The sequence below is a fragment of the Salminus brasiliensis genome, chromosome 7 (genome assembly GCF_030463535.1).
Source record: "Salminus brasiliensis chromosome 7, fSalBra1.hap2, whole genome shotgun sequence".
In the NCBI taxonomy this organism is placed as follows: Eukaryota; Metazoa; Chordata; class Actinopteri; order Characiformes; family Bryconidae; genus Salminus; species Salminus brasiliensis.
Window position 1 is genome coordinate 9,482,602 of NC_132884.1, and position 14,169 is coordinate 9,496,770.

The 14,169-nt window shown below is 41.6% G+C and overlaps 2 protein-coding genes across 3 annotated transcripts in view; both read left to right on the top strand.

The window, feature by feature from the left end:
- Window positions 1–2,868: 2,868 nt before the first annotated feature.
- dph3 (diphthamide biosynthesis 3) lies at window positions 2,869–6,808 on the top strand. The gene is made up of 3 exons (XM_072683768.1): window positions 2,869–3,025; window positions 3,455–3,529; window positions 5,672–6,808. Exons 1-3 carry the CDS (start codon window positions 2,918–2,920, stop codon window positions 5,738–5,740), a joined length of 252 nt encoding a protein of 83 aa, XP_072539869.1. The 5' UTR covers window positions 2,869–2,917; the 3' UTR covers window positions 5,741–6,808.
- Window positions 6,809–11,019: 4,211 nt separating this feature from the next.
- The window catches only part of nck2b (NCK adaptor protein 2b), a 61,970-nt gene continuing 58,820 nt past the window's right edge, over window positions 11,020–14,169 (top strand). The window contains exon 1 of one of the 2 annotated variants that reach the window (XM_072682910.1): window positions 11,020–11,231. The gene's annotated coding sequence lies outside the window, so the exon portion shown is untranslated. Of the gene's footprint in view, window positions 11,232–11,556; window positions 11,648–14,169 lie in introns of those variants that run through there. The other variant, XM_072682912.1, reaches the window with a different exon arrangement.

A 14,169-nucleotide genomic window follows, 5' to 3' on the forward strand; every position in this document is an offset into this window, starting at 1 on the left:
TCGTCACTGTCGCACAGTTGCATCTGTCACATCTGTCGCATCCATGCCACTCACACTCGAGTTGAGTTCAACACTACTGCTAAGTTTATCATTGGAGAGCATGTAGTCCGCTACTCAGCAGACTCCTGAGGAATGTGTTTGCCAAATTGCCTTTAAAAGGTTATAATTGATCAATCACAGCAGGCAAACAGGTCCCATGTCCTGAACACATCTATTAGCTGCTTTCCTACACCTTTTAGTTCTTAGAAAGCACAGACAAGTCGTCTTCTCTAGTTCTTAGAACATTTTGCTTAAATTCTCTGCTTTGAGCTTTTAGATCTAACACAGCTGACTTTATTTGCTAAGATTTTGTTGGCATTCTAAGACAGTGGGCCATTCACGGTCAACTCTGTGATCTCATGATGGCTACCCTATTAACTTCAAACTATCCTCTGTTGGATAATTGTAAAATCTGATTGAATTCTAAACCTAATTTGACATTTTACAGAATTTGAAATGTAAGACTGTGTTGAAGAGCGTCTATTCTATAAGACTGTATTGTATACAAAAACATGCATTTTAACAGTGAAACTCATAGTGCTCTGCAGATGAAGTCCACATCATGTCTACACACACATAGGATGTACACAAAGTCATTCAGAGTGGTTTGCTTTAAAAAACACTTGTTCAAGAGAAATGGTGTGAAGTCATGTTGGGACAGGAAGAGACCATCCCCGAACTGAATCTCTTGCTATGCTCAAGCATAGAGTTTCTTTAATTGGAACTAAGAGGTCGAACCCAACTCCAAAAAACCCACACCATAACCCCCCCTCTAATGGTGGTCTAATGGTGGCATGCTTTACACCTTTACATCAGACAATTTGCATTGCGCTTGGTGACGTAAGGCTTGGATGCAGTTACCCATTCCATGAAGTTCTCTGCGCACTGTTCTTGAGCTAATCTGAAGGCCACATGAAGTTTGGAGGTAGGAGCGATTGACTCTGCTGACCCTGTTCTGTCATTTTACATGACCTACCACTTCGTGGCTGAGTTGCTGTCATTCCCAATCACTTCCACTTTGTCATAATATCACTGATAGTTGACTGTGGAATATTTAGTAGTGAGGAAATTTCATGATTGGACTTGTTGCACAGGTGGCGTCCTATAATGCTACCACTCTGTAATTCACTGAGCTTTTGAGAGCAGCCCATTCTTTCACAAATGTTTGTAGAAGCAGTCTGCATGCCTAGGTGCTTGTTTTTATACACCTGTGGCCATGGAATTGATTGGAACACCTGAATTCAATGATTTGGTGGGTGAGTAAATACTTTTGGCAATATAGTGTATGTGTAGAATAACTAGTAGCTTTGGATAGTAAAATAAATGGCTATATTTGTGTTGCAGACATAACAACCTCATCAAAATCACCACAAACTCAGAAATCAGAGTAGATGAGTTTCTCAATTCTCTCATTTTTTACTAAGTCACCATTTCACACCAATCTTTCTCACATGACTTGGTTTACATGATAACTTTAGAGCAGAAAATATGTTAAGTCCTGTAAGTTGTGGGGTGGGGCCTCCATGGAACGCATGAAATCAGTCAGCCTTATGTGCCCATGACCCTGTTGCCTGTTCACCAGCCGTCCTACCTGGGACAGTTACTACATTTCTCAGGTACTAACCACTACACACCAGGAACACGTCTAACCATCGTCATTTGGCCCTCGTCAAAGTGGCTCCGATTCTTACGCTTGCCTGTTTGTCCTGCTTCCAACACATCAAGAACCCGCTGTTCATCTTCCACCCCTTAACAGGTGTTGCTGTAACCAGATTTTCCCTTCCCACGGATTGGTGTATAAGAACCAGCAGTTCAGTAGCTCAGTCCTGGGGACGCCATGATCTGCACATTTGTTGTATTTTTTTTTTTTTTACTAGCTATTTTAGCAAACCCAAGCCAAGTAGCTAAACTTGCTAGTTGGCTAGTTTTTAAAGTCCTGAAGCAAAGCAGTGTTCAATTAATATAATATATTAATATAAATATATATGCCATTTCAGTTGTTATATGTAATAAAATAAATGAAAAGAAAACTTACAATTATTAAGTAAATTAAAATAAAAAAGTGGTAAATCTAAAAGGGTGTTTTTGTGGACTCATTGTGCCTACATTGGCAGTTCTACACCACTTGGGAGACTGGGGTCGATTCCCGCTCTGAGTGACTATTCTGCGCTACACAAATTAGAGTCCTTGGGCAAGACTCCTAACACTACATTGACCCACCTCTGTGTGCTTGCTTTTTATTTGGGTTTCATCTTTAGCTTGTAAGGTAGGCTGGTTTTTAAACATACTTCTAACTAGATTCTGCTAATACTCTTGTCTGAGGTTTAACATTGAAGCTTGGTGCTCACTAGTTGATTGAGGTGCTGATTCAGGTGTAGGTTCAGGCCAGCTAGAAGTGTGAATTGCAGAGGAGGAGCCAAGAGCCTCAAATCTTGATAAATCAGTGTGCTTATTTTATTTATTTATTTATTATTATTTTTTTTGACTTGGGTTTCATCTTTAGCTTGTAAGGTAGGCTAATTTTTAAACATACTTTTAACTAGATTCTGCTAATACTCTTGTCTGGCCAACTCTGTGAGCAATTCTGATGTTAGTTTGTCCCACCACTGTGAATGACTTGCTTTACGCCATTGGAAGTATCTTATTAAGTCTTTAGTACACACATTGTCTGGTGGAAAGCTCATAGCATGGAACGTGCCTGGCATTTACAGTAAACAGCCCTCTTTTAGTTGTGTGGACCTCCAAAGGAAACAGCAGCATCTGGTGGCAATAGCGAGCCTCTAGTTTCTGGGCGGGGGGTGTGCTACGTCACGTCCCTGCGACGGCAGGTCATAAACCACATGTGAAATAAAGCCGGTGAGACAGCGCGAGTTTAAACATGTCTGTTTTTCACGACGAAGTTGAAATAGAGGACTTCGAATACGACGAAGAAACGGAGACGTACTATTTCCCTTGCCCGTGCGGAGACAGATTCGCCATCACCAAGGCAAGTGTTTATACGCTGGAGATATGCGACTGTTTTGGTAGCATTTGCTAACGTCAGCTAGCACTAACTGTGTTGGCACCTGCTAAACTCGCTGGTTAGCTACTCTTTTTTTGTGTTACTCTATACCAAAACATCCTTGATTATTTAGCTAAGTAAAATGTAGCTTTACATCATTAAAAAGTAGTTAATACACCTTATTAATAAAGTGATGGGGTAAAACTTTTCTCCTTTATGGCTAGCTAACGTTACGGCTCACTCGTATAACCAGTTAGCTTATGGCTAAGTTAATGAAAACCGTAAGATTTGGGGAGTGAATACGTCTAGCAGTCAGTCAGTCAGTCTGTCTGAGGCTTGTAGATAATTATCTAGAGCTGTCTATGAGCCTCCCCTTCTGTCCAACTTGCTATCCAAAGCTGTGTGTTTTTGCAGGAGGATTTGGAGAATGGTGAAGAAGTGGCCACCTGTCCGAGCTGCTCGCTAATAGTTAAAGTCATTTACGACAAGGCAAGTTGATCACTCTGTTGCCATTATGATCACTCAGGCTTTTGGCATCGACAACATGTAGGTGTTTTATAGTTGCTAAAAAGCTCTAAAAAAACTTCCCAGATAGGGGGTTCAACGTATTTGGGCTCCCTCGTTTCCTTCTCTTGCACCCTTGCCCCTTGGGGACTGTCTAAACGTCCTCACCTTGCTTAAAGAGAATCCTGACTGATTCTGATGTGATATTTAATACAATGTATATGTCCGGGGCTCTTCAGTGATGTTGTGTAAACCAAGCAAATACCTTATTCGTTATTAAAAATGACAAATCTGACTTCATTGGAACAGTTGACAACGCAGCCATGCAAACCAAACAAGCAGACAGACAGGAGTCTGTCTTCCAAAGGAGTTCTGTTTTGCATGGTTTAATGTGGAAGGTCAGTGTGGGTTTTTCACTGCAGACTTCACTGCTTTGGTCCGTGCTAAAGATGAGTTTCTGGCATGTGGATGTTTTTGACCATCTCTTGATGAGCTTGGAATCAGAACATATAGTTTTATACATTTGACAATATGCAATCAGCTTTCTTGGTTAGGACATGTTGCCAGTGATTTAACCTTGCATGATCTTTATGCGTTGTGGGACATTGGAGTAATGTGTATTCTCTCATGGCAGATTGCTTTAGATTGTTATAGGAAAAATAAAACAGGACACTCGAAACTCACAAGCTCATGTTCAGACTGCAGGCAAATTTGTTTCTTAAATCAGATCTGTGGAAATGACCTTCTGCACTGTTATTTGCTAGTGATCAGCTCGGATTTGTGTGTCTGGACATCACAGACCTTTCTGAATGGGTTGCTGTGGTAACAACGGTAGGTGTCGGTATCCAACCTGTGGTGATCTTCTTGGATCTCCATACTTCTGTCACGTCACTGAATCGCCGTGGGTGTGATGTTGCAAGTGACTCCAAAGTGAAATTGAATTGAAATCCAATATGCGTGCCCAGAACCTCCAGACTGGGGCACATCTGTACATTCTCATTTCACATCAACACCTGCTATGTGGTCAGTGCAACAGTAGCAACAAGTAAACTAAACTATTGAAGTATAAACACACCCGTAGAATCATAGGACTGACCCTGTGTGCATTTGTGCTTTCTCTCATGTTCCACAACTTATTCGACACGTTGGCTGTATTAACGAGCGCCTTGTGAGTCTGAGTCAGACTTTTGGAGTAGGGAAGCCATTACAAATGTGCATTGCAGTGTGGTGTGCTCCCCAGAACTGACTTTGAGAACAGCTGCACACTGGAAGCTTCCGAATTAAAGAATTGATCCGTCCCTAAAGATGACTGGTTTCCATTGATTTCCTGGTCGTGGGGTGGAGAATGTAGGCGAGAGGAATCGAAGAGGCATTATTGGAGAGTTATGAGATCCTTCTACGGAGTATGCAGCCTGGGAATAAAGATATGTGATATCAGTCATGTTACTATTAGACACTGCTTCAGACCGGAATAAAACTGAATACGAGAGACTCCCACTGTTCTCATTTGCCGACTGCGTGGCTCTGCACCAACACTCATAATTCTCTGTTCTGGAGCGGATTGATCAGTATCACAACAGCTTACTCCTACATTGTTCATTGGTAAATGCTTTGTAGAAGTCTGCTGTCTGCTTCTTACAAAAGTTAATGAACCATTTTTTATTAAAATGTTATACCATTAAAAAGAGGGTTCAGAACCTACAGAATCTTAACACCTCAAAAAAAAAAAAACATTCAAATGCATCAGTGTGTTTTTGGACAGTTCTTTAGATATGCCTCATATGGATGGTTCTTTATTGAGCTATTTAAAAATAATTATATAGCGCTTCAGAAAGTGTTCCACTTTTGTTACGAGTCAAAGAACCTTTTTTGCTTAAAATTATATTAAAAATGAGTTTCTTCAAGGGTTCCTAAGTAAAGGCAAGGGTTCTGTATAGCACTATTTCCAAGTCAATAAACCATTTGACTTTATGAATGATTATTTGCCTGTTGAAACTGGTTCTATATGGTGCCAAAAAGGTTTTAGAACAGAGTTGGACAAATCCAGTCATGGGTGGATTCCTGTACAGTTTGGTATGTTTCCTGTCATATTCACATCTTTAAAACATTCTTCTTTACGTTTTTCAGGAGCAGTTTATGTGTGGGGAGGTCATTGAAGCACCAGCTGCATCGGAAACAAAACTGGAGGTGGCTTAGAGATGATGGATTATCAGCTATAAATTGGCCATAACGTACAAGACTGTAATACACGTTTGGACCCGATGCCCTCAGCTCCACTGCTACAAAATAACTCCACTATCTGTATTCGTAGGACTACAGTATGGGAAGAAATGACACTTCTTCGGATCTCTCGGTTCTCTTGCTTTCCAGACATTTGCAATGGCAGCGTTTTTGCACATGGAGTGTCAGTTGTAGTTAATGTTATAAATTATTTATTTTTAGGTACAGACTCTCTGAATATATTTTATGTGTTGCATTTTACAATAAATGCTGGGGAATTTGAAGAAATTTTAGCTGTAGTCTTGGCTTGGCTGCGCTTCCAGCAGGGGGTGCTGCTGAATTGTAAGAAAATCAGCTTATCTCTGCTGTTGCTCACCGTTAACATACAAATTACAAACGGGTTTGGGGAGTAACAAACCACACCTATTTGTTACAGGAAACACACTGCCATGGTGGAAGGTTAGAAGAAGCTGGAACACACGGACAACACTACTTTCAGTTAGAGCGGCTTTCAAAATGTGTAGAAACACTACGAACGCCCAGTTTCTATGTGGCCTTCAAATGTATTGCAGTTTAAAAGTAATGGAAACTCATCACAAGGTTAACATTTCAGTTACATTAATTGGTCAGTAATTAACAGCATTACGGCTTTAGATTGGATCCACAGTTCTGTTGTGCTTTTAACTGTAAAGCATCTATTTTCTGTTGCTTGAGGGGAAGTACAGCTAGATCTTGGAGCTTGGATCTGAAGGTGACCGTGTGCAGACATCAATAAACAAAGCTTCCTAACCAAATATGTAAAGTGTCTAAGTAAATATTGCAAGGAAAAAGAGGCTGTGAAAAACATGGCAGACTTTTTTTTTTAATTTTTTTTTTTTACTTAAGTAAAAATGCTAATATCAGATTTTATTTTTTTTTTACCTGACAGTTTCTGATTAAATGTTTCTGTGCATAAACATGTTTGGGAATGTTTACAGGGGAAATATGGACCAAAAGTCCCAGCACATCCTACAGTTACTCTGTCTTTCAAAAAATAAAACAAATCTAAGCCAGTGCCACAGTGCCAAGATTGGGCACCCTAAGTATTGCAAAGACTCGCTTGACTTTATGTCTCAGAGCTTGGTTAGCAAATCAGAGGACAATAATGTGGACTAATGAAGTATAAATAGCTTTTTGAACACGATTGAAGAAAAAAAGGATCTGAAGTTCATGAAAAGGACACCCTGCCAACTGTGAAGAATGGGGGACCTATCACCTTTGGGGTTATGTTGCTGCCAGTGGCATTGGCAGTATTGCACAGGTGGAGGGGGGAAAAGTGTATTCCACAAATTACCAGCAAACCATATGTTAAAAGACTGAAGCTGAAAATACAACAGGATACTGATTTAAAACGTATATCAAAATCCAACATGGAGCTGAGGAGACACCAACTCAAGCTTTTTAGATTGGCACTTACGTAAGCATCATAGATATTTGGGGATATACCTTAAACAAGATGTGCAGCAAGAAAATCCAAGAAAAATAGAAATATTTATAGAAATATAAAATCATCTGTCAATGGACAGCCATCAGTGAGCAATATTTCTATAATATATATAGCATCCCAAACTGTTTGTAAAATTCTGCAAATATTTTCTCACAGTTCACAAGCTCTTGTGTCTGTGTGCTGGAAAAGTACTCAGCCCTGGCTCTGTAAATTACAGCACCTTTGAGGACAGATATTGATCAAAAAACACTGCAATTACATAATTGTAATATATTATAAAATGTATTTATTACACTTAAATGTGGGAGAGAAATGAACAGAACAGTTCATTTGAATGTGTCAGCCAAGTCATTTGGTTTGGTCAGTTATTAAAGAATTGTAATGAGGTCTTTTTGGGCAGCCCCCTTCACAGTTTTGCCAGCATACTCAATCACTTACATCTGTTCTATACAAATGCAGCACATTAGGACTCATTAGAGCATTATCTGCTAGGGGTGCCTTCACAGATAATATAAACTAATTTTCAAATGTTATACAGCTGCATGTTCAATGCATATCAAGCATATTAGTATGAGTCAATCCAATCCAATATAATCCAGATTAAATACAATTCTGCAGTAAAAGCTTTCAGTTTTTCTAGCTGCTGCCATTCAGTGACACAGTTATGTGTCTGATCCGCACCATGTGATAATTTTGAAAAATTAGATTTGTATTCCCAAATAAATTGTGGAGTATGAGTGTATGCATGCCAGTCCTACCTTCTGTTAGAAAGAGATCAGTTACCTAGATACCATGACCAGTTTGTAGCTGTCACATTAACGTACGCTCACACTTACTCTTAGGTAGTAAGAAAAACAAAGTACACCCTCATTGAATTTCTTGGTTGTATGTATCAGGACATAATAAAAAACATCTGGTGCTTAGCAGGTCTTAACATTAGATGAATACAACCTCAGATGAACACCACAACAGTCCACCATGTCCCGATTAAACAAAAACTAGGCCAAAATGCAGGAGCAATATGTGAAAAACTTAACAGTGCGATAACTTGAAGTAATGGTTTTCTGTATGACTTTATCACTGTCACATCGTTCAGGGCGATCTTTACAACACTGAGGTTTGTGGGTTTTCTTTTATATTCAGCTCTCTTAAGGTCCCACCACAGCATTTTTGTTACAGATTCTGTTGTAGATTTCCTGGCGTGTGCTTCGGATCATTGTCCTGTTGCATGACCCAATTTCAGCCAAGCTTGGGCTGTTGGATAGATGGCCTTACATTTGACTCTATAATACTTTGTTACTTTTGGTATATACTTTGCTTCGTGGTTAAATCACTGACTACAACGTTCCCAGGTGCTGTGGCTGCAAAACAAGGCCAAATCATCTCCCCTCCGCCACCGTGCTTGACAGTTAGTATGAAGTGTTTGTGCTGATATGCTGTGCTTGTTTTTTGCTAAATGTGGTGCTGTGCAGTATGGTCGAACATCTCCATTTTCCAAAGGACATTGATCCAGAAGTCTTGTCCTGAAGTCATGCTGCCATGTTCTTTTTTAGAAAGAAAAGGCTTTCTTCTGCCAACCCTTCCAAACAAGCCATAATTGTTCAGTCTTTGTCAAATTGTACGTCATGAACGTGCCTGTAAAGCTTGAGATTTAGCTCTGGGATTTTTTGCAACTTGCACGGTCTGACCTTGAGGTGAATTTGCTGGGACCTCTGCTTTTATAAAGGGGGTAAAACTTACTGATGAACACTTAATCAAGGGCATTTGATTAGCAGCACTTGATTAGTCTTCTACTTACCCTCTTAATTCCTATGGAAGCAGTAAAGGTGTACTTTACACACTGCTTTTCCTGAATTTGGGCCTAGTTCTTGTTAAATTAATAATGACAGTGTAATTTGTCATGTGTTGTACCTCTAACGTTGTATTTACCTAATCTTTCAGACCTTTTAAAGACTAGACATGTTATCATGTCCTGACATGTAAAACCATAGAATTGAAAGAGTTTGTACTTTGTTTTTTGAGTGAAGTAACGGTCTCCAATCTCTCCATCATGTCACCAATACTTGTGCACACTGGCGTGTTTAAACCAGTTAACTTTAAAATTGACAAGGGTTACCATACGTAGTATATTTGTAAAGTGTATAAGGGTCATCTCCAACTTTGTTAGCCGTCGCTAAGCTAGCCCAACTTAACCCAGTGGATCCCAAAGTCAGTCTTGGAGTCCCGGAGACCTCATACTCTGCACATGTATAGTGGTTTCCCTACCAAGTACTTCTAACTCGGCACATGAGGAACTTGTTAAAGAAGTTCCACATAGTTTTAAAATGTCTGCATAATTCAGTGGTTGGGGTATAAACACCGTCATTCGGAGTGGTTCGGTGTGAAAAGGTCCATTGTGGAAATGCTCCACTTATTTACAGTGATGGTGATAGGAACCAGGGGTTGTGATGTCAACAGGTCAAATATAGGCATTTTATTTACTGTTCAAAATAACCAGTACCAACACATAAATTGACCTACGCTTTCTTTCTTCTGCATGTAAGGCTGATAATGTCAAAAACTGTGGTATATCTGAGTGTTTTGGGTTGAATTTGAGTTGAGGTGACTTAACCTTTTAACAGAATCAGTATTAAATGGTAGATACTTAGTAAATAACTTATTTATATTAAGCTTATTTTTAGCTGCTGTTATTAGCTGTTTGTGCACATTGTGGACATCTATTTGCGTTCAACTTTGCTATAAAACAATGCTATTTCTAGCACATTGGCTACTACTCCGTTAACGTTACATTAGCCGCCATTTTTTCATGTGGCTTTGACAACAAAGCACGTGAACGTGACGTGCTCTTATGCCGCCTCGGAACTTCGTACTGACGACTCTGGGAGCTCGGAAATATGACGTGATTAGTCGGAAACTACATGAACACCCTGCATTTTTATGTTTATTACTACGTTTTTCTGCAATTATCTAGCATATGAATACAGCATAGCTTATAACATACAGTCTATGTGCACCTCTCGCCATGAACACCTTTCCATGGATTCAAGGAGACTTTGTTGTCATTTGCATCACATGTGGTACATGTGGTGGAATGAAATTGAGATCTCAAGGTCCCAGTTACAGCCAAAAAGCAATAAATTGAATAAATGAAATAATAATAATAAAAAATCTAGAACAAAAGTGAGTGTGCTGGGTGAGCGGCGTCCTTCATGATGCAGGTGGCCCTCTTCATGCATCTGGAGTTTTTTTTTTTGTAGTAGTTTAGTAGTAAAACTATATTAGGCAATGTTACAGGCATCATATAGCATATTTATAATTTTTTTGATGTTATAAGTTTAAGGGAGGTATTTATGGGAGGCATCACACGTCTGGTTCCTGTCACCACCACGGTGAACCGTTCTGAAGTTTCAGTAGAAATGAGCATTTCACACCAATTACTTCGTTTAACCATTTTTATGAGACATTTTGACAAAACGACACATTTCTTAAATTAATTAGGTAATGGGGTCGAATCAGGCGTGCTAGATGAAGGGACAGTGTGAGATCTCGAGGACCCTAGATTTTTAGGATCGTCGGCGTGACAACTACACCCTTCCATACACATCTATAGCTACATACTATAGCCAAAGTGTAGGACTTCTCATGACTTCTCAAAATGAAAACTACATCCCAGGATTCCTAACTTCTGACACTGGCCGTTCGTGGAGAGCAGTCGTGCCCGGCTGACGTCACCCCCCCAGCCCTTCGGCGAGTGGGGCTGAGCAGCAGCAGCAGCGGCGGCAGCAGCGGCAGCAGCAGCAGAAGGTATAGCGGAGGCAGGCGCAGAGACAAGCGGACTCCCAAGGCCTGTGTGAGGGAAGCGAGGACGAGTGCAAGCGGGGTTTCGATTGTAAACTTTGGTACCAAGATTTCCAAGCCGACCAGGACGGTTCCCCCACCACCACCACCTCGCTGTCCAGTCTGCTCCAAGTGACCTGCAAGGTGAGCTCCACTGATCCGAACTGAACGCTAGCTAGCTTTGTAAAGTTCATGTCGCTTAGCTCCGTGTGGCAGCTTGATGGGAGGTGCTGTTGGGGCTTTTACGCGGCTCGCTCAAAACCGCCGATTCCAGCGAGAACGGGGATTTCTTCTAACTTCCTTTCGTAAATATGATCAAACGACGGTTTTCGGAGTGAACCTGTAGTTTGGCAGGACGAGAGGACGAGAGAAACGAGCTGTTCGTTGTGGTTTTTGTTGCCATGCGGTTCATCGATATTGGGCACGTAGCGAGGCTTTTGTGTGCCCACGCCACGGCAGCTAACGTTAGTACAATAGCTAGGCAAGGGGGTCAGCGTTCAGATGTTATGGTGGAAAGGATCTTCATTTTCGTTTTTGGTCCGAAACATCATCTTTAAACAGTGAGTTTTTTATCTTTAGAGTAAACACCGAAACGGCTTTTCTCTTCTCCGACTCAAACTGGGGTTATCAGTGTTGCTAGCTCTCATTTTCCCCACAATAACAACAGCAGCAGCGGCGGCGGCGGCAGCAGCAGCCTTGTAGCGAGACGGCGGGTTCACACGCTGGTTTCTCCGGCTGGTTTCTCCGGCTGGTCGTATATAAAACGTGAAAGTTTTTCAGTGATTTCTCACAGAGAAATAAAAGTGGCGACTGTGGTTTTTGCTTCTCTCTAGCTACCCGTGGGACAGCCGGCTTGACGAGCTGACTTTTGGTGATGGGTTGTGGTACATGGCCTCTGTGGAGAGGCTCCACGTAGCCTCGTATGGTTGAAGGTTTAGCTGATGCTCCCACGATACACATAATAAATTGTGTTCGAGGGATTTCTAGGTGGGAACGACCAGTTTAGACGGTGGGCACAGAAAAGCACGTCTCCCTCCAGTCCTTTTCTTTTTAAACAGGTGTCTCGTTTGGCACGTCCGTGAGGGACTGATTCACTGACTGACTGACTGACGTTCAGTGTGATGAAGAGGGACTCCTCCAAATATACAGTGGCAGGTCGAGGTTTCTTGGAGCTTCCCTGGAGGAGGTTGGTGATGAGGTTTGGCCCACAAGACTTGTAAAAAAAAATAGTGTGGGGTACATGAGTCCCTTTACACTGTACACCTTACATTAGCAACTGTACATCATACATGGGCTGTAATATGTATGTGTTTGTGTGTGAGGAAGGCAAGAGAGTTCATCTACCGCTGCACAAAAATGGCGTAGGGCTCCCATTGTGCCACCAGAACAGCTCTGACCTGTCAAAACACGAACACCACAAGACCTCCGAAGCTGCCTTGTGGTATCTGGCACCAGGACATTAGCGAAAGATCTTTGAACCCTTTGGAGCCTCTGTAGTTTGCATCAATGAGCTTTGATCTTGGCACCCATGATCTTGTCTCCGGTTCGCGGGTTGCCCTTCCTCGGATTAACTGTAGCTTGTACCGACCACTGCATCCCGGGAACACCCCACAAGACCTGCTTGCTGTTTTGGACATGCTCTGATCCATTCACCTAACCGTCACAATCTGGTCCTTGGCAGAGTCGCTCAGATATTTTTATGTTTGTATATTCCTAAAAATATGCAGCAGCATCGACAGATATGTACATAAAAGCTCTGACACCAGCATCGCTCCAGAATTCTCACATTGGGACATCCATATTTTGTCTTTTCCCTGATGTGAACATTTGCTTCATTTTTGTTTTCCAGTGGAAGGAGAAGTTGGGATTTGTGTGGCTTTCCAAACACATTTTCTGGGTGCTCTGGTGTTCTCCCACCTGAAAACACACATTGTAGATAAACTGACTATGTTAAATTGCCCCTAAATGGGGGTGTGGGTGTGTATGGTACTCTGCACTGCCCTGGTCAGGGGGTTATTACTGCCTTGGGCCTAAATTATTCTGGTTAGGCTCCGGGCCAACCGCAACCCTGACCAGGAAGAAGCATAAGATAATGGATGGATAGAGTGGGAATGTCGTCAACGTTCAGGGCAAATGGCTGCAAATGACTCTCTGCTGGCCAAGCAAGGCCTTCCACCCCAAACTCACCCAAACCTGCCCTTATGGACCTTGCTTTGTGCACTGGGGCACAAGTCATGCTGGAACGGAAAAGAGCATACTCCAAACTGTTTCCACAAAGTTGGAAGCATACTATTGTCCAAAGTGTCTCGATATGCTGACATTTTAGGAAGACCAAACCCTGAAAAACAACCCCATAGTATTACCATTTAGACTTTACAGCTGGTACAACACAGTCAGGCAGGAAATGTTCTCCTGGCATTTGCCAAACCCAGCAGAGTCCATCAGGCTGCCAGATAGTGAAGAGTCATTCGTCACTCCACAGAGCACGTTTCCACTGCTCCAGAGTCCAGTGGTGGTGTGCTTTTCACCACTCCTTCCGATGCTTTGCATTGACGCAAGACTTGTTTGCAGCTGCTCGGCCATGGAAATCTATGCCATGAAGCTTCCAATGTCTAGTTTTTGTGCTGATGTTAATGCCAGAGGAGGTTTGGAGCTCTGCAGTTACTCAGTCAGCAGAGCAAAGGTGACTTTTATTAATAATACTTTTCTATTGTACCATTGACAGTTGATCATTGAATATTTAGGAGGGAAATTTCACAAACTGACCTTTTCAACAGTGGCATCACTGAGCTCTTTAGTACAACCGATTCTTTCACAAGGCAGACTGCAAGTCTAGGTGCTTGATTTTATACACATGTGGCAATAGGGCTGAATAAAAATCATTGAATTCAGGTGTAGGTGGTGTGTCCCAGCACTTTTGTCCATATGGTGTATTTATTATTTCTTTGGAACTCTTCCCATGTTTTTGATCATTAGGTCTGTATGGCTGTGAATTTAGTATCATCCCTTAGCAAACATCCTGCGGAAGCTGTCCTCCCAAGCAGACTCTCTCAAAGTTTGCATCATCCCCCTTGCTACCCAG

Coding starts and splice junctions, on each gene's coding strand:
- dph3 (XM_072683768.1), top strand. CDS start 2,918: ATGTCTGTTTTTCACGACGAAGTTGAAATAGAGGACTTCGAATACGAC. Junction 3,026..3,454: donor ACAGATTCGCCATCACCAAG/GCAAGTGTTTAT, acceptor GTGTTTTTGCAG/GAGGATTTGGAGAATGGTGA. Junction 3,530..5,671: donor TTAAAGTCATTTACGACAAG/GCAAGTTGATCA, acceptor TACGTTTTTCAG/GAGCAGTTTATGTGTGGGGA.